Here is a 25,932-nt window from a genome sequence, read left to right on the forward strand (position 1 = left end):
CAAATGGATACAGAGTTTCTTTTTAGGGTGATAAAATGTTCTAAAATTATATTGCATACTGTGGATTTACTAAAAAATGTTTAATTGTACATTTTAAATGGATAAACTGGCATGTTAATTATAACTCAAAATTATTTTTAAAAAAGTATGATAGAAAAACATGCAAAAGTCATGCTTGCAAATAATTAACTTGGGAAAACAGTTGTAATTTTTAAGACACAGAAACAGTGCCTGGTTGCCAAAGGTAGATGTTTCACAACACTCTGGACGGGAGGCAAGTCTTTTTCAGTCCAGCAAAACAATCAGAATATAGAAAGAAAAAGAATCAGTAAAGCCACTAGCCATTAAGTATTTTTTTCTCTATCAACTTACAACTTTAGCAAGCAGTCTTTTAAATCCATTGATCAAAAAAAGGATCTGAGAAGGGGGGTAGGAAATGTAGGAAGGAAAAAGTAGGAAGTGGAGGAGGACTTTGTGTTTATCTGAATTTAGCAAACAGAAAAAAACTGGTAGAGCTTCTTCCTTCTTCTTACTCCTTTTCCCAGTCTAATATTAATCTGTTAACCAAAAATGAAAAAATAACTCAGCCAGCCTATGTATTGTAATGGCCTATATATTGTAAATTTTCTTTTGCTATAGACACCTGGCCTGGGAAGCCATTTCTCAGGTTGTTGCTTGGTGAGTATGGAGCTCAGAGGAAGAGGATGTGAGTGCATCCAACATCAAATGGAGCATTCCTCAGAGTGTGTGCTACTAACAATACTCACAGAGTCTGAGAAGTACTGCAGGAAAGAAATCCAACTGTTGACATTTAATGGCAAGGAGCCTCACAAGAGACTGTACTGAGTGTTGGCCAAAACTCTCTTCCCACAAAGACCCTGCAGAGATCTTCAAACATTTCTTCCTATTCCCCCAGCTCACCAATCCTCTCTCTGACCAATTATTTAAATAAGTTGATACATTCCATTCAGAGTCAAATCCTCAAAGACTGTTTTTAGGAGGTACTTTCACTTTGACCTAAAGTTATAGCTACTGTCTTCATTTCTTTTAAAAATGAAAACAATCCTATTTATTATTCTGATTGTAAAATGATATACTGTGCATAATTTGTAATAAAAAACCAGACACCTTAAAAAGTACAAAGAAGTAAAAGTAATCACTAAGTTCACCAATCAGATAAATATTAAATTTCTTGGTGATCATTCTTTTAAACACTTGTATTAGTCAGGTTTTCAGAGTTGTAACCAAATATTTGATACACACAACTTAAAAGAGAAAAGCTTCAGTTTGGTTTATGGTTCCAGAGATTTCAGTCCAGGATCAGTGGGCTCCAAGGTAGAAACATCAAGGTGGAAGGGTGTGACAGAAGGAAGCTGCTCACCTCACAGTAGCCAGGAAAGAATGAACCTGAAAGGAAGGAGCTGGGACAACATTTAACCTTCAAAACTACACCACCAGTGACTTGCTTCAACTAATAAGGCCATTCAGCTAATGAAATCATCAATAATTCATTGATGAATTTAGTGCCCTCATGATCCAATCACTTTTCTAGTTCCCATCCCCCCCCAACACTGCTGCACTGGGGATCAAAATCTTAATACATGAATCTTTAGGGAATGCTTCATATTGAAACCTCTACGACACCTCACTGCTTATATATACACACCCACAGATACATAAATTTTACATAAGCAGTACGATACTACACATACTGTTCTGTATAATGATTTATTTTCAGATTATAGGCTATATATATTTTAGAATTTATCAAATAATAAATGACGTTTTAAAAGAATATATGATCTGTCCAAACATACTCTTTTAGTTTTAAATTTTTTCTAAATAATTCTTATCTTGATGCTCAGGATAAAATTAAAAGGAAAGTGCCAAGTACTGTGGGCTTAAATCACTCTCTGAAATATGCCCAAATCGGTCCTGGAATATCCAGATACAGGATTTGGGGATTATCAAGACTCTTGCACATATGTCATCTTGTTTTTCTCTCAATTTAGAGAAGCTAAAATGAGTCAGATTAGCAGAGCTATCTCTGTGGAGTTGCCAAATTTGGAGTTAACATTTCTTCCCAAAATGAACCCTTTAAAATCTATAAGACATCAAGAAACTCTAAAAGATCATTTCTCTATGATCAAAGGAAAAGTGCTTATTAAACTAATTATCCAGGCCCTTGTTTCATCCCTAGCACTGCAAAACAAAAAATCTTTAGGGGGTAAAAGAGCACTTGCTTAGCATGTGTAGGACCCTGGGTTTCATCCCTTCTATTGCAAAAGCAAAACAACACAACACCACACCACCCTCAAAAGTAATTCTGGTAAAACTTAGTTACCAACACCCTTTCCACTCATCATTATTACTCCAACAGTGACCTATTACAACTGTAACCATCACTGCTATTAAAAGCCTTCAGTGACTCAAATTTCCTACAAAGTGTAATCTCTAAAGCATGAAATAATAGGCTTTCCTAGAACAACAATTGCTAAAATTCCCTGCATCCTATCCCCCAGCACCCTGCCATACACCAAATGCCTTATGCTGTTCTATGTATAAGTCCCCTGGCCATTTCTTTCTTCCTACAATGCTGCTTGTTTATCACATCCTTCTTCCTGGTATACTTCTAGTCTACTTTTAGAAGCTACTTTAAATGTCTTTTTTCTTGACTCATTTGAATGGTGTCTGGCAGAATACAGAAACCCAATACACGCTCGTTTTTTATGTCAATTATGTGGGGAACTATTTTAATTACCCAATTTAACAATGACAACCAAGCCTCCAATTTTCATGACCAGCTTTGAAACATAGAAACATGGGGATAATTTTTTTTTTTTTTTTTTTTTTGGTACCAGGGATCAAACTCGGGACCTTGTGCTTATAAGGCAGGTGGGGGAACCACTTTGCTAAATCCCTGGCCCCTTGGGATAAATATTTTAAGATATGTAAAACATACTGTGGATAGCACTATGCTAAAATTGTTAACATAAATTGAGTTTCCTATATCACCTTTAAACTATGGAATTATTTTAAAGTCAATTTGGAAAATAATATTTTTACGTCAAGTTTTGAAAATATGGTAAGTCAAAAGAACGTCATCAAAACACAATAAAATTTGGAGTCTGGTCTCATTTAAAACTCTTTGGAACTCATATTTAATTTTCCTTACTATTTACTGAAGCTACAGTTGGCTACATTACTTTCATTAGGAAGGTGACTAGGACTATAAGATCTGAAGAATTAGACCATGGGTTGATTCTCACTGCCTAGCAAGGAAACTATCTTAACAACTACAGCATGGCCGTTATTGATTATCTAACTGGTATCCATCCCCTCCCCCTTCTCCAACTTTCTTCCTCCATTTAAAAGAAAGGAAAACCAGATTTTGTTTGCACAGTCAGCAAAAAAAGAGCAATCTCTTCCAGAAGAAGCTGATCCCACTTCCCAGCTCTAGGGGTAGGTGCTAGTTAGATGAGCAACCAGTATTTGGACTTCCCTGGAGATACCGGTGGCTGAGGCTGGGAAAGGGAGACTTGTACTGGTCCTATTGACCTGAAAGGAAGGATGATACTACATGAGAGTTCCTTTGAACTCTCTTGCTGGGCATAAACAAGGAAACATATGACTCTGGCAGCTACCTTTGGCTGATGCTGAGTGGCCATGAAAACACAAGCCCTTCCTTACATCACTAAAATATTGACCACCCATGCTGTTATTATGTTTCTAAACTTTTTACTAGGTAAGATACTATATTTCCTTAAAAAATTTAGGTTTAAAGCAGTAGAGTTTGCTTGAGTATCAGATAATAAAGCTGAAAGCATCTATTGATACTGAATATAATTCTTGAAATTGGGATAACAAACTTTAAAATGGTCTCTTTTGAGAATACTCAATACTGGGCTTACTATACTCATTTTACAAATCAGAAACCAAAGCATATATATATATATATATATATATATATATATATATGACTATGAATACATATATACGTACATAGAGAGGGTAAGAGGGAGGGGGAGAGAGACAGGGAGAGAGAAAAAGACAGGCAACTAGAGCTCAGGTTTGTCAGACTGGAAAATCTAACTACAATATCATTTCCAAAGTCCTAACAGTGAATAGATAATTCCAATTATTTTGTGATGGATTTTTAAAAACCTCAATTCCTTATTCTTTCTGATCTTCCTCTTCAATCTGCACATTACATTGAAAAGATTCCTTTTTAAGTGATTGTTTTAAATATTTCCTTCTAGCTCTTTTCCCTAGTTTTTGGAAAATATATACTTAAGATTTTATCTTTCTTCTCAGTAAAAAGAAATAAACTTAGTAGTTCAAGCCCCTAGAAAAAAGGGGTATTTTATATCAAAAAGAACCAACATTGACAGCAACCCCAATAATACATCAAAATTATGCATAACTTTAGTTCTCTGTCATTTAAATGTGTAACATTAATATAAAGAAATGTTTTTTATATTTCCAAGAAAATTCTTGGAGAGAACCCAAGTAAATGGGTAACTACACAAATGGATAACTACATTAAATGGTTAACTCAGGAGGAACAATACTGAGAACCTAATGTTCAGCTATAACTTCAGCTATTTATATATTTTTGGTATTTAAAGCAGAAAAAGTAAACAACCATTAAGATTAAAATCACTAACAAATTTGTTGAGTTAGTAAAAACCTTACATTTACATTTAAAATTCCAATTTTTAAAAAAACATTAAATTTCCAGATAAAAATGATGAAAAAATTAGTTCTGAACGAACTGTGATTCCATGCATAGCCAGAAATTGTTTAGATTTTTATCAGGTACAGTATCAAAAATGAGAAAATAGAGGCCAAATGCTAAAATGGTCATTTCATATGACCACTCATATTAGCTCCCCACAAGCCTTCTACTCCTTATTTCATATTTCCAAGAAGCAAATGAAAAGTTCTGGAACTAAATAACATAGCATCTAAAACTGGGAACTTAATAGTAGGTTTAACAACAGCAGAGGGCAAGGCATGTAGCTCAGTAGTAGAATGCCCAGCATTCAAGAGGCCCTGGGTTCAGCTTCTAGCTCTGCAAAAACAGATGAAAAAAAGCAGAAGACAAGACTGGTGAACTGGAAGACAAGCCAAAATAAAATGTCTAATATGAACTTAACAATGTTTTTTCTGTGGAAAAAAAGTTAACCAGTGCTGTATAAAATATATTTTTAGCTGGGCATGGTAGCACATGCTGGTAATCCCAGCGCTTGGGAGGCTGAGGCAGGAGGATCACTGTTGAGTTCAGGGCCAGCCTGAACTTCTCCTGTCTCAAAGCCAAACAAACAAAATACAACAAACAAACAAAAAAATTTTTTAAACAATTAGCTCCGAGACTATGAAAACCATAAGGAAAATGTTTTCAACCAAACTTTGTCCATGAGGTTACTTGTAACTGATATTTGCCATGATTTTTCCTTAAACTATATCTGTCCAAATGTCAAAATCAACAGACAGAAAACCCCAAAGTCACCTTGAAACATGTGATAAGTCACAAGTGAGTGCCTGGGCCGCACCTTCTCCAGCTGCTCGCTCCAAACATGCAGATGTCTATCCACACCCCCTAGAAGTAGGACAAACTTTCACTGAGCACCATTTCTCCTAAATCAGGAATCAACATGAGCAGGGGTAGAAAAGCCAGATATGGCCTGGCCTAAAATTCAGGTCAAGGAAAAAGAGGGAACTGAAGATGAAAGAAAGATCTCCCTCATAGATGACAGGCCACGTATGCATGAGTGCCTCTTTCTTGACCACAGGAAACTGGTGCAGTGATCATGTACAGCCTACACCAGACTGCATACTGCCCTAAACAACACCATATATTACACAGTAAAGATCAGGAAGTGCAGGGAAGATGCCAATGAGAAAGAAGGATGATTTTTGAAACCTTGTGCTCAACTCATTGCATTAGCTTTTTGTTTTTGTTTTTGTTTTTTAAGGCGGGGCCCTGCTATGTTGCCTCAGCCTCCTAATTAACTGGGACTACAGGTATATATACCTCTGTCCCTGGCACCTGCAACAGATTTTAAGATGAACATTTATGATACTACAGAAGATAGAAAGGACAAAGCTGACCATGGGGAAATTTCTTAATGAATTGTCCAAGGAGTGGCTTAGACTTAAAAAGGAGGAGAAATATAAAGAAATACTTAAGAAATAGAATTGCCGGGCTCAACTATATGAGATGAGCAAACACATGCCTGTTCTGAGCACTCCAGGAGGTTGAGGCAGGAGGATCACAAGTTCAATTTAGTTAAATTAAAAAATAAAAAAAGGGATAGAGATATAGCTCAGTGTAAAGACCCCGGGTTCAATCTCCAGCATTGCTAACCAAAACAAAAGAAAACAAAACAAAAAAACAGTTCTCCTGCTAGATAACACAGACTTTCAAGACCTATGAAAAAGTATGAAATGGGACGGGGGATTTAGCTCAGTGGTTTTGCCGCCTGCTGCACAAGTGCAAGGACCCAAGTTCAATGCCCAGTACCAAAAAACAAAACAAAACGATGAAATGTAAAAAGAAATGAATGGGTCCAGAACACAAAAGGAAAGCTACAAAGCTAATCTCAACAGCAATTTATATTAAAAAAATTACCCAATTTTAACAGCAAATAAAAGTATCTATTTGCTATGGGATATAGTGTGTGACATAATGTAAAGTAGGGGCTCTACATAAATATTGCCAGGGATTACAAACCTAAGAGAACAATAAAAATGATTTCTTGGTATCAGTCTTAGGAAACAGACTAACAGTCTAGGCACCACCTAATAAAGGAACTACATCTATTATAGGATATTAGGACAGAAAAGTGATGAGTTCAGTTTTGGACATACTGGCTTTGAAATGCCTATGGAGACCACTGAGTTCAAGACTTATTTCTAATTTTAGAGCCCTTGGTTAACACAATAAGTGCATAATGAACACAGATGGCTATAAACTACTCAAACTGTTTACTCCAAATGGATCATACGTTATGCTAAAACCAAAACAAACTGAGGCGGATTGGGAGAATCATTAGCTGAAGTTAGAGGTTAAGAAAGAATACCCATATAAATATAACCTCTATTTCAATTTCTGCTTAACAATTCCCTGGACACGTCAATTACACTTTAGCACCTAAATTACTCACAATGCATATTCACATATTCCTCTTCCTACCTCCCCCTACAGCCCTTCTTAGTATTTATTTTTCAAGTAACAGTTTATGGTGACTTTCAATAACAAAGGAAAGACTGAATATTCCTTCATACCTATAAATTACAACCACCTGCATCAATCTAATGTTTAATTTCTATTCTAGATTAACTGGGCCATATGGATGGAAAGTGATTATAAACTTAAAGTATAGTAGAATGAGAGGGCCAGAGGCTGGGAAAGAGGAAGGCCTTCAAAGGTCTGGTTGCTCCTCTATCCCAAACCAAATCTTTGAATATTTTTTGGTGTCAGCCAATGAAAACTACCTGACAGCTAAGTGATGAGAGGCAACAGGGGGTACTTTGCAATGAGGCAAAACTAAGTTCAAATTGAGGCTTTATAATTTCTACACTATCTTGTGGAAAGGTAAAGGAAACTATAACCAAGTAAAATAGAAAAGAGAATTATGCAGATTTCTGTCTCTTATTTTATCCAAGCTCTTTCTTTCTTACTCTGATCAGTCTTTAGATCAAGGCTTATTTACCCCCGACAATCGATGACGATACTATTTGGAAATGTAATGGTTCTAGTATAAAATGGTAAGAGCAAAAAGATCAACTGACTTGAAGAAATTCTGTAATTTCTCCAACTGGTTTTCTAAATCAAACAGTGGCTAAATGAATAGGTATTTGATTGCCCGAAAGACAATATAATTAAGTAACTTTAGGGAAATTTATACTTTATAATTGGCCATCAAAAGCAAATTTTCATAAATTTCTATAACAACCTCTATTCTCCAATAATGAAATTAACTCAAAATTCAGTATGAAAAAATACTGAATCCTATCACTGCATTTATCAGAAAGATTAATGTTAAATCTTGTAGACAGGAATGAAGTCCTTGATCACTCACACAAGTGGTTGGAGAAAAAGTCAAACATATTGATCCTAAGCACTAACACCCTCGTTCTATCTTCCATCTATAGCTACCAAAAGAAATGTCATTATCTTTGACAGCTTTCTTTAGAAGCTGCTATTTTTTAGTCCTTTCCAAAGAATGGATGAGTGTACGAACAAATGAACACATCAGAAAATGAATTAAAAAATAGCTAATTATTCTAAATCTGTGGAGAGACAAGAATATACAGTGATTAAAAGGTCACACTCTAGCCAGGGTGTGCTGCACATGCCTGTAATTCCAGCAGGAATTCCAGCAGGATCTTAAATTCAAGCCCATGCTGTGCATCTAAAATGAAATGGGCAGGGATGTAGCTCAGGATGAAGGCCCTGGGTTCAATCCCCTGTAGTGAAAAAAAAAGCTCAAGCTCTGAAGACAGACTCGATTCAAATATGAGCTGTACAACTTCTGTGTGACTCTGGCTGGCCTGTTACTCAAGCTCCAGGCCTTCTGCATCCTCATCTGTAAAGTGAGCAGAATAAGAGTACACAGACTTATTGTAAGGGTTAAACGAGGTCAGAGGCCTAGCCTGGGGTAGGCACAAAGGATAAACATTCTACTGTATTACTGATCTTATTATTGGGTTATATTACAGTGTTGATGGAAGTACTTGTTTCTGAGTGCTATATTATAAACTAAGGACAGGCAAAACACTGGGCAAAGTTCAGGAAGAACCAAAAGCTCCCAAGAAAAGCTACTTTAACCAAACTCCAACCTAAGAGAAATGACATTGGCTTTAGCCTTATGAACTACAAACATCTTTTCTTTTAGCCTCTTTCCTTATTCAAGAAATAGATGGAAGCTGACATAGCAAGACAACAGGATAGAATGGGTAAGATGGAATGGAAGGAAGCAGCTACAAGAAAAATGTTTCAGAAGTTTCTTTAATTTTTAATTACTGAGTACTACCATTCATGAGGAATTTTTTTAAAGGGTCTCAAAGCTATTAAAATGGTAATTAGGTCCCAAGAAAACTAAGAACCAATTCAATTACATGCTGGATACTTTTACATTTTAAAGCTCTCTATTAATAGAGTTTTAAATGAAGCACAGTTATAACTGCAGGTCCCTGACCAACCTTAAAGCCAAAGTGTAGGTTCCTGGTTGCCTCTGACTCTCTCGAATGAGGTAACTCCCCTCAGCCACACTCAAGAGCTGGTCAGCTGCTTCTCGGGAGATCATGCCATGAAACCTAAGAAACAAAGCCAATTCAGAAATGGTATGCTTTCCATTTTCTTTCAATAGAACAGGACAAAAACAACAACAACAACAACAACCCACCTTCAGCTATTTTCTAAACAAAATACTGCCACAGAATCAAAGGAAAGCACTTGGATTTAACTATGCACGTGCTGCTCTGGGCCTGGCCCCTGGCCAGCTTCTTATGTGATAAGAACAGCACTGAAGTAGCTATGGAATCCGGTCACCAAGCATGAAGTAAAATTCACATATATCTGGGGGAAGATCAGCCCTTCTCGAGAGATCAATCCTTTCTTATGAAGCTATTTGATAATATGGACTTGCTAAATATATACACACACATACACATACACACACACACACACACACACACACGCACACGCACGCATACAGAAATTCATCCCATTTTTTTCTTCCCTTTAGTGGCATTGCTCCAAAATTTTGACTGGAGTCTGTGCTGGCAATTTGCCAGCACCCAGGTTGCCCTTAATTGGCTTGACTGCCCAATAATGTGCATAATCTGCATTACTGAATACTCAAACCATGCAAACAATTGCAATACTTGCTTTAACTTGTCAAAACTTTGTCATTGATTTTAAAAAGGAATAAATATAAATAACATATTCCTTACACAAAATGCTGAAATAGAAAAATGTCAGTGGTAACAAATACTAAAAATATGAAACAAAAAAACCCAAAACCACCTTACATTTGTATGGTGACTTATAATATTCAAAGAACTTACATATATATCATGCCTCCCTTTTTTTTTTGGTACTGGGAATCGAACTCTGGTCTTTGCACTTGCAAGGCAGGCAGCAGAACCACTGAGCTAAATCACCGGCCCTTTTCATGCCCTTTTAGTAACTCAAAGATAATGAAAGAATTCAGGACATGTCAGCCTAAAATATGCTATTTTAGTGTATTATTTTGAACTGAAGGCATTTGAAAAACAGTCAGGGCAAGAAGAGTTTCTCTGAACTTCCTTTACCCACCTAAAGACACTTCCTTCAAAAGGAACTCAATGCCATCAATCCCCTCCCCAGGAGTTTCATGAACCTGGAAGACTGAAGACCAACTTATCATAGGAGAGAAGACTAAAAGTCGACATTACACCCAGACAGACTTTGTCACAAACTAAGCATATCTCCCATTTATATTTTTAAGTGATTTCATTTTTCCTAAAAATCATTTACACTCTAAATTACCTAGATCTTCCATCTCCTTCTCATATTAACACAGTATACAAACTCTCAGATTACATTAGGTATTCACCTTATTTTTCTGTGATGGCTTGTACACACTGTATCAAAATTAATAATATATAGACTTTGTCTCCTGTGAATCTTCCTGCTGTTAGTTTATTTCACAGACTCAGCTATCAAACCTAAATGGGTAGAGGGAAAGTGTCCCATCCCCTGCAATAACTACACTGACTTAGTGCTCTAGAGAAACACTGTAGCTTCCACTGGTACAAAAGAAACAGTCACCTGAATTTAGAATGATAAATATTAAATGCCCTGAAATGGCACCTTCGTAATTTAGAAACTTTACTAGGGCTAAGTGGCAATTCTCAGGAGTTTTTCCTTATGGGCATGATTCAGTTGTCTGCGAGCATTAAAACAGTTCATGGTAAATATGTTCAAAGCATGACAATTAGAACTAAGTTTACAATGGGCTCCTGAATTTTTTATCTCCATAAAATCCTCAGTAGTTTTGAATTAAGTCCAGAGTCTAACAGTCTGAAGCTGCTGGGAGCAAGATATCCCTTACAGTGACACATACATTAAATTAGTATATTGGTATATACTTAAGTTTATATGACAGCAACTAATACACTTGGAAAAATGCATCTGTCTGTTTAAAAAAAAAAAAACCTCAATTATCTTAAGAGAAAATCAAACCCAAGAAACAAATTTTTGTAAAAAACTTTAAAATTATTCATATTAGTTGACTTATTGTTTCTTACACCCAAAAATTTCTTACACCAAGATGTTTCTTATGACATCACTTTTAATAGTAGAGATTGAGCATCCCTAATTCAAAACTCCAAAACCTGAACTGCTCAAAATCTGATACACTTCTGGTTCCAAGCATTTCTGATGAGGACACTCAAATTTGAATGGTTTAAAAGAAACTTAACTGACAAAAGCAGAGGGTGATATTATAAATTATGATACAATTATAAAGAAAACCAGTGTTTCTCAACTTTGGAATCACTATCCTCCCAAATCATAGGTAGGTGCCTGTGGTCCATTCTCAAGTGCCTTGAAAATTTACTTGGAATTTTAAACAATTTAAAAACATTTGTCATATATATTATAGTTTATCTCAAAACATGAAAAAATGATTTCATTTGGGGAATATAGGGATTTTTCTCCAAAGTGCTAACTAGAAACTATTACAGCAGCATTCTGAACCATTTTTGGGACACAACCTATTGCCCAACTGTGGAAATGCAAATAAAGTCAAATTTTAAAAAGTACTGCAATACTCATTACAATATTAAATGGAAAAATTACGCTACGAATGTACCATATCTCACTTTTAAAGATAAAACATTGAGGAAATAACTCTTCAGAAGGAAATACTTTTAAATCTTTGTTTTGTTTTGTTTAAAATCTTAACAGTTGTTTTGCAGAAGTAAGCATGGTGGTACATGCCTATAATCCAAAAACTTTGTGAGATGCCAAAGCAGGAGAATCACAACTTTAAGACGAGCCTGACCAACTTAGTAACTCAGTGAGGCCATATCTCAAAATTTTAAAATATTTTAAGAAAAAAGAAAGGAAAAAAAAAACCCTGGCGGGATGGGGGATGCCTATAGTCCCAGCACTTAGGAGGCTGCGGCAGGAGGATTGCCACGAGTTTGAGGCCAGCCTAGACTACATAATGAGTTCAAGACCAGCCTGAACTACATAGTGAAACCCTGGCTGAACAAGGTTTGGCTCTATCCCCAAAATAATAAGAATAAAATAAAAAATGGGTAGGGATGTCACTCAGTTTAAAGGCCCTGAGGCTCAATCCCAGCACCACAAAAAAACAAAATTGTTGTTTCTGGGTAGCATTAATTACTTCTTTTTCCTTGGTAGTAGAGAGTACATACTACTTACATAAAACTTGAAAAAGGGTATAGATATGAAATAAATCATCCGTATCCCACTGTATGTAGAAAAATGTGTATATGTGTATTTATCGAATACATACACACACAAATATACACATTTTCTTCATATACATCTAGCATTATTCACTTAAGTGGCCAGCACCTTCAACATTATTGCATATACATTTTCCCATGCTCTTTTCTTGTCTTTATTGTCTCTATCTTTTTACCAATTAGAATAATTACATCAGTACCTGGAAAAAAGAAAATCTTATCCCTCTAAACTTGAATACTTCCTTTATCTTGCTGTATGTTTAATCACAGCATATATTAAACATGTCTTTTACATATACCAATCTACAAATGTTTCTTGATAATCCATACTTACTCTCTTCCATAATACTTTGGTCTGTTTTCTACCTATGGGAAAAAGAAGAAAAAAATATATAGTTGTAAAAATGCAAATGTGCAGACAACATTTTGTATATGTGATAAACTAAAGCACAGATTAAGAAAAAATTGAATAAGATTAGAGATCAATGCATGAAGTCTCAGTTCTACCAGCAGATCATGCCATTTAGTCTGGTAAATGTTGTGTTATCCCTGAAGAATTGAACTAAACTATCTTTTATTTCTGCAAGTGTAATGCACTGGAAAAGATATCTACATCACTTTATTGAAAGAGTAAAATAAAACATCCAAAAACTTAATGCCACAATCATGTCTCAACAGATTGTGGGTTTCTCTTCCATCCTCCTCTATTCCTCTCCTTTCCTGTTACTCCACATTCTCCATTCTATTAACATCTCAATACAATTTTGTCCTTCTGTTTTCCCATCAGCTCTTGCTTCACCAGAGTCTATCTTCCCCTAGTTTGTCATGGCATGTGTGCTGCCTATAGCTAAGAAAAGTCTCAGAGGAATTCTTACTGACTAGAAGGAGGACAGACGGCATTTGCCTCATTCACTAAAAAAATATTTATTGAGAAGCAAATATGTGATAGGTACTTTCTTACTTGTAGTGCATACATCACTGAATAAGACCAAAACTGCCATTACTGTTTTGGAACTACATTCTACTGGCAAAAAAACAAGTAAGTTTTAAAAAGAAAATAATGGAAAAAAATATCACAATAAGTACTGTAACAAAAGTAAGAATGAGTAACAAAAAGAAATAGAGAGATTTAAATTGGGTAGCCAGGAAAGGTTGATCTGAGATGACAGTTAAACTGGATCCTGAGTGACAAGAAGCCAGTTCAAACTGCAAAATTTCAGAAGCAAAAAACTTTCCCCTAGGAGGTACCTGGGTGACACCATGGGTTACATTTAATGAGCTCATGCTATTTGTTATGTTTTAGTTACATTTAAAGATCATTCAATCCTCATAATAACACAGGAATGATACCATTTTCTTTTTATAAGTGTTATTATTCTTTACTTATTTTTGTTACAAAGTAATCTATTTTTATTTATGTATTTTAAATTAAAAAATAAAAACCATATTTATTTGTATAACATATGTATATTATGCATACATATGTATATGTATTACATGTACCATTATTTTTTGATACATGTATACACTATGCAATTGTCAATTTAATAAACACATGTATTACCTCACATACTTTTTTGGCCAGAACACTTAGAATCTTCTCTTAGTAAATATCAAAAATATGATATACTGTTATTAACTATATCACCATATTGTATAATAGATCTCTTGCCTCATTCTTCCTATCCAACAGAAATTTTGTGTCCTTTAACCAGTACTTCCCCAACTACCATTCTAACTCCAGCCACTGGTAATTACTATTTTACTCTATTTCTCTAAGTTAAACTTTTTCAGATTCCACATGGAAATGACATTATATAGTATGTGTCTTTCAGTAATACAATGTCCTCTGGGTCCATCCATGTTGCTGTAAATGATAAATTTCCTTCTTTTTTAAACTGTACTCAATTTGGAATATACAATATTTCATTGTATATTGGAATGGAATACACAGTATTTCATTATGCATATATACATTTTATTTGTCCATTAATTCACTTAAGTACACTCACATCGATTCTGTATCTTGGCTATTAGAAATAATGATGCCATGAACACCAGTGTGCAGATATTTTTTTCACATACTGGTTTCATTTCTTTGGATATATACCCCCTAGAACTATTGCTAGGTAATACGGTAGTGAACAAACCAAGTGTTAGAGATGTTATTTTTCAAGGTGACTTGTTCAAATGGGAGAGCTCAAAGGAAATCTAAAATTCTTAGGTATAGCAAAAAAGGCTCAAACTCTCAGTCAGTTTGACATTGGCTCATCTGAATTAGCCTGAATAACAGCAGTTCCCAAAGCAACTTCAAAGCCTACCTAAACTATTCAACAATCATGTCCCTTGCTTCTGCACCTAGCCCGGCTGCCAAGTCTGAGTTACATATCCATTGGTCCTCCAGATCTGGCGCTCTTTTAGCAAACTTGAGATATTTATTCATAGTACAGAAAAAAAATTGTGTTTCAATTAAAAACTATGCATCATCTATGGCATAACCTCCTGGCAGATCAGATTCTAGCCCAGTAAACTGTCTGTGGGTTATTTAGGAACTCTCTAATTGTCGGCAATTAATACCTAAGTTTTTTCCTGCATGGTAGTAATTTAATTGAAGATGGCAATTCCCTATGCCATGCCTAGTGAAGAAACTAATTTTGTCTTTTTGTACGATTCATTTCAATATCCTTTGAGTCCATATAATTTGTGTTGCTTTGACTTTTCCTTTCAACTAATTACAGAATCTGCCTGGTTGTCTCTTATCTCATGAATGAAATAAATTTTTAATACTTGTTCATTTTCCTATCTGTAAGAAGCCATGATTTCACCTTTTCCTAAAATGATTCTTAAATAATACATCCTTCAGGAATCTTCTATTTTCTTCTTAGGCTGTAGTTCTTTATCTTCCCACAATACACTCTACCTAATTTGGTTGTGTTCCATAATTTCTCTGTTCATAAAACTCACTATATAAAAAATACCCCAGTTGGCCCCAACAGCTAGTAGTTATTCTATTTTTAGGTTCACAGCTTATAAGAATGGGGTCATGTATTTGCTTAACAGTACATCTTTACTTTGAGATAAAAATTCAATGTTTAGGTCTTAAAGAATTAAGTTTGTATAGTATTATATAATAAAATGTTCCTCAGAGAAATAATTTAGCTTTATCTGTTCAAACTATAAAGGTACAAATGCTGTTTTTATTCTAGAGGAACACCTGCACATGTACACATGAAAACATGTATGTTTACTTCAGCACTGTTCACAGACATTTTAAAAATGGAAATACATGCATACCAGTAAATAAACTGCTTATAGTATAAAATGCACAATTTGAAGGAATGATGCAGATGTATAGGGACTAATTACTAAATACTACATACAGTCACTAAATACAAAAATAAGTTGTGGAATAAGGAGAATATGTCACCACTTAGGAAAAAGCACATAAACATGATATATCAGAGAGACAAAGAGGTGAAAGTGTGTATACCAAATTCAAATAGTTACCTCTAGTGAAATAGGGGAACTGACCATATAAGGCATGAGAGAGCATAAAAGGGAATTTAATCTTATTTTTAGTATACCTTTTAAAGACAAATGCATTCCTGCAGTATATAGCTAAAAATCACTTTTGAAAATAGAAGTCAAAGTTAACTTCTATGTAATGTAATATTAAAGCCTCAGACACATTAGAATGGGTCCCTCACCATTTCTCAGAAGAGATCATGGTCTCTCCCTCAAACTATGAGATCCCTTACAGCTGGTTCAAGGTAAAGTACTTTATGAGGCCTGTGGCACTGAGGTAAAAAGATTTTTTTAATATAGTCAATGATGAAAATCCTAGACAAGTATAAAGGAGTGGTGATAGAAGAGTTGGCGGCTGCCAAGTGGTCCAGCAGTCTATATCATTTTCCATCCCAAGACAAATACTGATTATTTATTCAATAGTCCTGCATTAAGTCCATATTATGCTTCTATTAAATGTCTAAGTAATCATCTTCATAACATAATTTACTTTGGCCTTAAATTGCTAAATAATTATTTTGTTTTACCCAAAATAATTCTAATTAAAAGAATTAGGTAAAAGCTGAAGGTTAATACAGCACTATTTTAATAAGCAGTATGTCTAAAGTAAAATCAGACACCTATTTCACTTTTGCTGGTTTGTTTATAGTGATATTATAAAAAACAATAAAAATTAAATAATTCTTTTTCTCTCTTCTAGATAGTGAAAAAGATCAGAATATGCTATCCCTAAACATGCTGGTTTGGCATAAGGATTCTTTTGAACTAAAGGCAATTAACAACAAATATCGCAGAAGCTCCCTATCCTCCCCTTTTCGGCCTACATGCAGCGTATAAATTCCCCTTTTGGAAAGAAAATTTACATTTGTAAAGGACATTTCCATATGTGAAGGAGTAATCCTCTCCCATACCAAAAAGAAGAGAACAACTCCAGAGACAACTCCTTTTACCTAAAATGGCCTGAGTGGGCATAATAAACCTTACCAAATTCTTCTTATCATAAACTTCCTTCCCACAACATACCCTCTTCCGCCCTAGCCCCAAGCCCTTTTCCTGGCCTCTTCTCTCACTTTACCATCCTTTGTTAAAATGGGATTTAAATCGCAGTGTGATCTCTTTACTCTGGTATTCACTTTTCTGTGGCTGCTTATCCTGTGCATATGAAATGAATGTTTAATTCTGTTAATCAATTGTGTATCAGTTTAATTAGTAGGCCCAAGGTCTTGAATCTAAGAAGTTAGAGAAATTTTTCTTTCTCTATAACACCATTTAGATATTTTATTGTTGTCTAAGATAGTAGTAGTTAAGTGGTGATTTGGAATGGTCTTCAAATTCTGACTTACTTACAATCAAACTAAAGGTGAGTAATATAAAAATAATCCTTATTTAGTTTAATAGTAAACATATCCAATTAGGATTAAATATTACACGCAGTAGTAAAAATATATGATTATATAAACATTTATGATTGCTTCTAAATTTTATAAATCCATAATAATAATCAAGGACTAAAACTAAAGGCTAAAACTGGTACAAGTCAATGTGACCTAGGATAGTTGGACTTGAAAAAGGTGAAAGACAGTGTACGGTGTTTTGTTTTTTTAAATCTGAGCAACTGGAAATATGGATCTGCCCTATCTGAGACCTGAAGGCTGTGGTAACAGCAGGTTTGAGGAGGAGGTGAAGGTCAGTTCTGTTTTGGACATGCTATTCACATTTGAGATGTGTATTAGTTATCTCAGGGAAACTGTAGAGAAAGCAATTGGATATATGGTCTGGAGTTTGGAAGACAGTACTTTACTGGAAATATAAATTGCATTAAAATTTGAAAATTTGAAGATCATCAGAGTAAACTTGAAATGAACATCAATGCCAGAAGTACCCAAAAAACAAGAGATGGAGAAAGAAGAACCAAAGGAGGAGATGCTGGAGGCAGGAAGAAAACAAAAATAATACAGCATCTTAGCCATGAAGCAAGGAAACTGCAACACAAAAAGGAGCTTTCTCTCCTGTCAAATACTACTGATGGGATGACCAAAGGAAGGGACCCAGGTGACCCTGCTAAAGCAGTTCTGCTGGAACTGTGGAGGGCAAAAGCCTGATTGAAGAGGAGTAACCAAAAATATGAGAAAAGAGGATTACAGACAGCAAGTACAGACCACACTTTCAAATGTTTTCTGTAAAGGAGAGCAAAGGAATTGGGTGTCAGTCATGAGAATGGAAAAAATAATAGACTTTATGGGCTAATGAAAATGATCATGTAGAAAAACTGTTGATGATGGTAGATGTCAGATGTGCCAAGTTTGTGGTTCCACAACATGGAGGAATGAAGTCGTAAACCAAAAGAAGTCAGGAGAGTTTTATTGGCAATAGGGAGAGAAGAATAGCTCCTTGATTTCCAGGAGGGGTCCTGAATGGGGTAATCACCGAGGCCCTATGTCAGGGGTATTTTATACAGCAAAGTCATTACAATGTGGGCACAATGTGGGTCAAACTGATACAGGGGGAAAAGATGTAACTCCCAAACCTGCTAGATATCCAAAGTGTGAGTTCATGTTTTCTAAAATTGAAAAATGAATTCTAGGAACGGAGGTTAAGAGTAGGAAAAATTTATTGAGAGAAAGATAACTTCTGAGAGAGACAGAAGGGAGACCAGAAAATGAGTTGCCTGCTCACCCCACTTCTCAAAAGTGTTTTATGGGACAAAGCCATGAGGTGAGGCGGATTCAAGGTGGAACAAAACTATAGTCAACTAGTAAGATTACAAGTACAGTCCCTCAGGTAATATTGATCCAATGAGAAATCACAAGGTGCACAAAACTATGAACAACCAATAAGATTACAATAAGTATAGTCCCTAGGTAATATTGATTAAATGGGGATCCAATGGGGAAATAAGTCACGTAGCAAGTGTAGAAGGAATGATCAAGGATTTTTGGTGGTAAAGGGTAGGTCAGGGATATTTCTTGGAAGACCTTGGTTCCTCTACCCAGGTGATTGATACCTATTTGAATATCAGTCACTGCTAATTATCCTACGTGGGTGTGGTAGTTTCTCTCCTTTTACAGTGCTGGCCTTGAGTGAATGTGTCTTGATTGTATTCCATGTTGGCTCCTAGTGAGCTGGCCCTGTCTAACTGCCTACAAGATATCTAATTAATTTAATGATCTACAATAAACCTACCATCAACCTATAGGATTACAAGTATGGCTGCTTAGCTAAGGATCCAATAGGGAAACAAGTCCCTTAGCAAGGGTACAAGGAAAGAACGAAGGCATTTTGGGAAAGCATGGGTCCAGATGCTTTGGTCACCCAACCACCTGAGCGACTGACTGATGCCTATCTGGATCTACTGGACAAAATGGTGCTAATTACAGTATAATTTCAAGTTACTGTTTGTTTATCCCTTAGGAAGGCACATAGGCCTGGCCATTGCATCTTTATCTATGGCCTGGCCTACTTCAGATGCACCTCAAGCCACAATTTTGATGTCTTTATTTTTATGCTAACTTCCCTGAGAGCCCAGTTCCTTTCTGATTGTGTATTAATTTCTATCTAATTTAGCATCCTACAATAAATATAATTTACTTCAGTCCACAACCCTAGAAAGAACCAAAACATCTCTAAAAGATACACAGTAATATAAAAGGCAGTTTAGTTAGCTTATGAATAGGCAGCTAGCAAGAGAAAGGGCATAAGGTGGACCAAAGTGATCAGCTCTACTGATAAGAATTAAATAAGAATAGGTAGTGAAACTGGGACTTTGATCAAAAAAGGAGTTCATCAGATGAAATAGACTCCAAAAGCTCCTTACATTCAGGCCTGAGTTTAGAGGAACTTAAAATGCAGAATAACTGGTTTTCTTTTAAAGTCGGTTTAATCTCTGAACACTGAATAACTGGTTTGGAAAGCATGAGTTCCAACTGTTCATTTTAAACCCAGGGAGCCAGCTCTTATAAGTGGCCACTGAACTGAGCAAATTCCTGAGCAGAGGCTGTATGCAGCAATCCTCTCAGGACCCCCCAACCTGGAGCTATTTTTCTTTTTCTTCTTTTTTGTATTAAATTCTTTTATTGGTACATTGTAGGTATACAACACAATTACATTTCTCATTGGGAATTGTACCTTTACATAATGCATCTTGGTTCTTATTTTTTCCCCATTCCTAGCCCTCCCTTCACGCCCTCCACCCTTCCCTATTTACAAAGACTTTACTTCCATTTTATCCATTTCTCATCATTTTTCCTTTCCCTTCTTTCCTTTCCCCTGCCCCTCCCACTACCCCTACCCCTTTGGACCTTTTCTTCCTATTTTACATTACCGATTATTCATTCTAATCATTGGTCCATTTTAGGTATACAATACAATGACATTCATCATTGGAAATTTGTACCTTTCCATAGTCTCTCTTGGTTATTTTTCACCCTTGCCCAGCCCTCCCTTCAACCCATCCAGTCCTCCCTACTTACACAGATTTTGTTCCTATTTTTCCATTTTTTCATATTAATCCCATTCCCTTCTATCCTTTCCCCTAGCCCTCCCACTTCCTTCCCCTTTGCCCCTTTTCTTCCTATTTCACGTTACCTATTATACATTTAGTCCTTATTTACACTTTCAGTTTCTCACACCAGAGACTATTCGGTATTTACACATGTGTGTCCTATTTACTTCACCTAAGAGTATTGCCTCAATGTGCATCCACTTAGCTATAAATGTCTCTAATTTCTCATTCTTGATGGCTGAGTAGTACTCCACTTTATTAAAAAACACATTTTCTTTATCCAGTCTCCAGTTGATGGGCATTTGGGCTGTTTCCAAGTTTTTAGCTATTACAAACTGCACTGCGATGAACATGGGTACACATATATCACTGTGGTATGATTCTTTTAATTCTTTGGGGAAGATCCCCAGCAATGGAATAGTGGAGTCAAATGGGACTTCCAGTCTTAGTTCTTTGAGGTATCTCCATACTGATTTCCACAGTGCTTGCACCAGTCTACACTCCCACCAGCAGTGGAGCAGGGTTCCTCTTTCCCCACAGCCCCGCCAGCATTTGTTATTGGTTGATTTCATGATAGCAGCCATTCTTTCTGGAGTGAAGTGGAATCTCAGCATTTTTTTCATTTGCATCTCTCGAATGACCAGTGATGTTGAACATTTTTTCATGTATTTATTTGCTATTTCTACTTCTTTGTCTGAGAAATGTCTGTTCATTTCAGATGCCCATTTTCAGTTTGGGTCTTTAAATTTGGGAGGTCTGATCTTTTTAAGGTCTTTATAGATTGGAGATAGTAGACCTTTGTCTGAGGAAGAGCAGGTGAAGATTTTTTCCCACATTGTGGGTTGTCTCTTCACACTGCTGGTGGTTTCTCTTGCTGTGCAGAAGCTTTTTAATAAGAACAGATCCCATGTGTTGATTGTTTGTGGTAGTTCATGGGCAACTGAGGTTTTGTTCATAAAATCTTTTCCTACACTGATGTCTTCAAGACTTCTACCTAACCTCTGTTCCAACTGGTTCAGAGTTTCTATTTTAATATTTAGATCTTTAATCCATTTAGATTTTAGTTTAGTGCATGGTGAGAAATATACGTCTAGTTTTAATCTTTGGCAAGTTGAAGCCCAATTTTTCCAGCACCATTTATTAAAGAGGCTATCTTTCCTCCAGTGAGGGTGTTTGGCTCCTTTGTCGAAGATGAGATGGCTGAGTGTGTCTGGCATTGTTTCTGCATCTTCTAATCTGTTCCACTGGTCCTCAGGTCTGTTTCTTTGCCAGTACCATGCTGTTTTTATCACAGTAGCTTTGTAGTACAGTTGCAGGTTGGGGATTGTGATACCCCCTGCCATGTCTCTGTTACCTAGAATTGCTTTTGCTATTCTGGGACTCTTCTTGTTCCAAATGAATTTTTGGATTATTTTCTCAAGGTCCATGAAGTATGCTGCTGGGATCTCAATTGGAATTGCATTAAATCTATATAGCAGTTTTGGAAGTATGGCCATTTTCACTATATTAATCCTTCCTACCCAGGAGGAGCAGGGGATGTCTGTCCATTTTCTGATATCATCTTCAATCTCTGTTTTCAGAGTGCTATAGTTTTCAGAGAAGAGGTTTTTGATTTCTTTCATTAGGATGATTCCTAGGTATTTCAGTTCTTTGGATGTTATTGTGAAAGGAATTATTTGCCCTATTTCTCTCTCAGTGAGTCTGTCATTTGTGTAGAGGAAAGCTATTGATTTTTGTGTGTTGACCTTGTCACCAGCTACTTGACTGAATTTGGTTATTAAGTCTAGAAGACTTTTGGTGGAGTTCTTGGGGTCTTCTATATAGAGTATCATGTCATCTGCAAATAATGACAATTTGACTTCTTCATTTCCTATCTTTATTCCTTTTATTTCTTTCTCTTGTCTAATTGCCATGGCTAATGTTTCCAGAACTATATTAAACAAGAGTGGTGATAGTGGACATCCTTGTCTTGTTCCTGATTTTAGTGTGAAGGATTTCAGTTTTTGACCATTTAGTATGATATTGGCTGTTGGTTTTTCATAGATGGCTTCTATCAGTTTGAGGTAGAGACCATCTATTCTAATTTTTTGTAGGGTTTTTATCATAAATGCATGTTGGATTTTGTCAAATGCTTTTTCTGCGTCTATGGAGATGATCATATAGTTTTTGTCCTTGGCTCTATTGATATAATGTATTACATTAATTGATTTTCGTATATTGAACCATCCCTGCATCCCTGGGATGAATCCCACTTGATCAGGGTGTATGATCTTCTTGATGATCTTCTGCATTCTGTTTGCCAGTATCTTATTAAGGATTTTTGCATCTATGTTCATTAGTGAGATTGGCCTATAGTTCTCTTTTTCAGTTGGGTCTTTCTCTGCTTTGGGGATCAAGGTGATGCTTGCTTCCAGGAATGAATTTGGGAGTATTGCTTCCCTTTCAATTTCATTGAAGAGTTGAAACAGTAGTGGCAGCAGTTCCTCTCTAAATGTCTTGTAGAATTCAGCAGTGAAGCCATCAGGGCCCGGGCTTTTCTTAGTTGATAAGTTTTTAATTACATTTTCAATTTCATTGGTTGATATTGGGTTGTTCAGAATTTTTAGGTCTTCTTCATTCAACTTTGGTAATTCATATGTATCTAGGAATCTGTCCATTTCTTCTGTGTTGTCCATCTTACTGGCGTATAGGTTCTGGAAGTAGGTATTGATGATCGTCTGGATTTCTGCTGGGTCTGTTGTCATTTCGCCCTTTTCATTCCTAATTGCATGGATTTGGGCCTTTTCTTTTCTTTTTCTGACAAGGTTGGCTAAAGGTTTGTCAATTTTGTTGATTCTTTCGAAGAACCAACTCTTGGCTTCATTGATTTTTTTGTATCATTCTCTTAGTCTTGATTGCATTGATTTCTCCTCTGATCTTTATAATTTCCTCCCTTGTATGAGCTTTGGGGTTGTCCTGCTCTTCTTTTTCTAGAAGCTTGAGGTTCAGCATCAGGTTGTTTAATTAGGCTCGTTCTGTTTTCCTAATATGTGTATTCACTGCTATGAATTTCCCTTGTAAGACTGCTTTCATTGTGTCCCATAGATTCTGGTATGTTGTATTGTCATTGTCATTTAATTGGACGAACTGTCTGTTTTTGTTTTTGTTTTTTGGTACTGGGGATCGAACTCAGGTCCTTGCGCTTGCGCAGCAGGCGGCGAAACCGCTGAGCTAAATCCCCAGCAAAGCATTTTTTTTTTTTTTTTTTGGTACCAGGGATCGAACTTGGGACCTTGTGCTTTCGAGGCAGGCGGCAGAACCACTGAGCTAAATCCCCGGCCAGAACTGTCTGATTTCTTCTTTAATTTCCTCTGTGACCCATTGGTTATTCAGAAGTGTGTTGTTCAATTTCCACGTGTTTATGACATTTTTTGAGTTTCTTTTGCTATGGATCTCCAATTTCATCGCACTATGGTCTGATAATGTACAGGGGATAACTTCAATTCCTTTGCACTTACTTAAACATGTTCTATGTGTGAGTATGTGGTCTATTTTTGAGAATGACCCATTGCAGCTGAGAAGAATGCATATTCTGATTTTGTGGGGTGGAAGACTCTGTAAACATCTGTTAAGTTCATTTGTTCAAGGGTTCGATTGAGTTCTAGTATTTCATTACTTATTTTTAGTCTAGTTGATCTATCTATTTGTGACAGTGGGGTGTGGAGGTCCCCCACTACAATTGTATTAGTGCATATATGACTTTTCATGTCTGTTAGTATTTGTTTTATATAGTTGGATGCACTAGTGTTTGGTGCATAGATATTTATGATCGTCATCTCTTCCTCTTGGATTGTTCCCTTTACAAGGATGTAGTGTCCTTCTTCATCTCTCTTAATCAGTGTTGGTTTGAAATCTACTTGATCTGCCAAGAGGATAGCTACTCCTGCTTTTTTTCGGGCTCCTGTCGCATGCAGTATTGTTTTCCACCCTTTAACTTTCAGTCTATGAGTTTCCTTTTGAATTAAGTGTGTTTCTTGTATGCAGCATATTGTGGGATTTTGCTTCTTGACCCATTCTGCCAGTCTATTTCTTTTGATTGGTGAATTGAGACCATTAACACTGATGGTTATAACTGAAATGTATTGACTTGTCATTGCCTTGACTTTTTCTTTTCGTTGGGTTCTCCCCCTTTATATTTAATTTTTTGTCATGCCAGATGGGTTCATTCTGCTTTGCTTCCTGGGGTTGTGATCCTCAATGTCTGTTCCTAGGATATTGTGTAAAATTCTTTAGAGTGCTGGTTTGGTATTCACAAAGTTCCTAAGGTGCTCTTTGTCATGAAAGTATCTTATTTCTCCATCCATTTTTGAAAGATAGTTTTGCAGAGGACATCAATCTGGGTTGGAGGCTGTTTTCTTTTTGGGCTTGGAATATGTCACTCCAAGCTCTTCTTGCCTTGAGGGTTTGTGTTGAGAAGTCTGCTGTGATTCTGATGGGCGTTCCTTTGTATCTGATTTGTTTCTTTTCTCTCACTGCTTGGAGAACTTTGTTCTTCGTTGTGTTTCTGGAATCTTAACAATTACATGCCTATGTGTAGAGTTTTTTTGATCAAGGCTATTTGGAGTCCTATATGCCTCACTTATCTGTATGTCAAGCTCTTTTCCCCTGCTTGGGAAGTTTTCTGCCATTATTTCTGTGAAGAGATTTTTTATGTCATCTGCACTCTCTCCTGTTTCTTCATTGACTCTAATCAGTCTTATGTTATTCTTCTTCGCATCATCTAGCAGCTGCTGGATTGATTTCTCATGTTCCCTTATAATTTTGAAGCAATTTTTCTTTTCCTGGTCACTAATTCCAATCTTATCTTCTATATCTGAAATTCTGTCCTCACATTGGCTCATTCTGCTGTGTAGACTTTCAATGGAGTTTTTCACGTCCTGGAAATCTATTTGCATCTGTTTTATGGATTCCATTTGTTTCTTATGTTGGGATTCCATCATGTTCCTGAGCTCCTCTCTACATTTATCAATCATGTCTTGCACTAGGGGCACAATTTCTCCTGTTATCTGAGAAATTATTTCTGATTTCATTTTTTCCAGATCCCCTTTTGTTGCCAGTTCAGTGGGTCCAGGTGGTTGAGTATCAGCATGTTCCATCTCATTTCCCTTTGGGGTTGCTGTAGGTGATCTGGAAGTCTGGTTTTGAGACTTATTTATGTGTTTTCTCATTTCGACTGGGGTGGGGGGCTGTTAGCACCTGCACAGATTACCACCTCTGAGCTGGGTGAGGTGGGACAGGGGCCGTGAGCAGCGGTAGGGATGGTGACCTAAAAGCCCTTTCCTGTGGGCTGGGAGCAGCCGGAGGGATGGTGGCTGGGACACCCCTTCCTCTGGACCAGGAGCAGTGGGATGGTGGCTCAGAAGCCCCTTTCTCTG

The 25,932-nt window shown here is 36.4% G+C and overlaps 1 protein-coding gene across 5 annotated transcripts in view; it reads right to left on the minus strand.

The window, feature by feature from the left end:
- Nucleotides 1-25,932, minus strand: part of Chn1 (chimerin 1) — a 187,976-nt gene that overhangs the window by 97,629 nt on the left and 64,415 nt on the right. For all 5 annotated transcript variants that reach the window (XM_004857705.4, XM_087200621.1, XM_087200616.1 and 2 more), the window contains 2 exons: nt 12,827-12,858; nt 9,211-9,324 (listed from right to left, as the gene is read on the minus strand). In XM_004857705.4, coding sequence (XP_004857762.1) covers nt 9,211-9,324; nt 12,827-12,858 — 146 coding nt within the window. The remainder of the gene's footprint in view (nt 1-9,210; nt 9,325-12,826; nt 12,859-25,932) is intronic.

This window comes from Heterocephalus glaber, unplaced genomic scaffold, assembly GCF_053883595.1.
Source record: "Heterocephalus glaber isolate CG9 unplaced genomic scaffold, H.glaber_assembly_v1.0 deba00000347, whole genome shotgun sequence".
Classification (NCBI taxonomy): Eukaryota; Metazoa; Chordata; class Mammalia; order Rodentia; family Bathyergidae; genus Heterocephalus; species Heterocephalus glaber.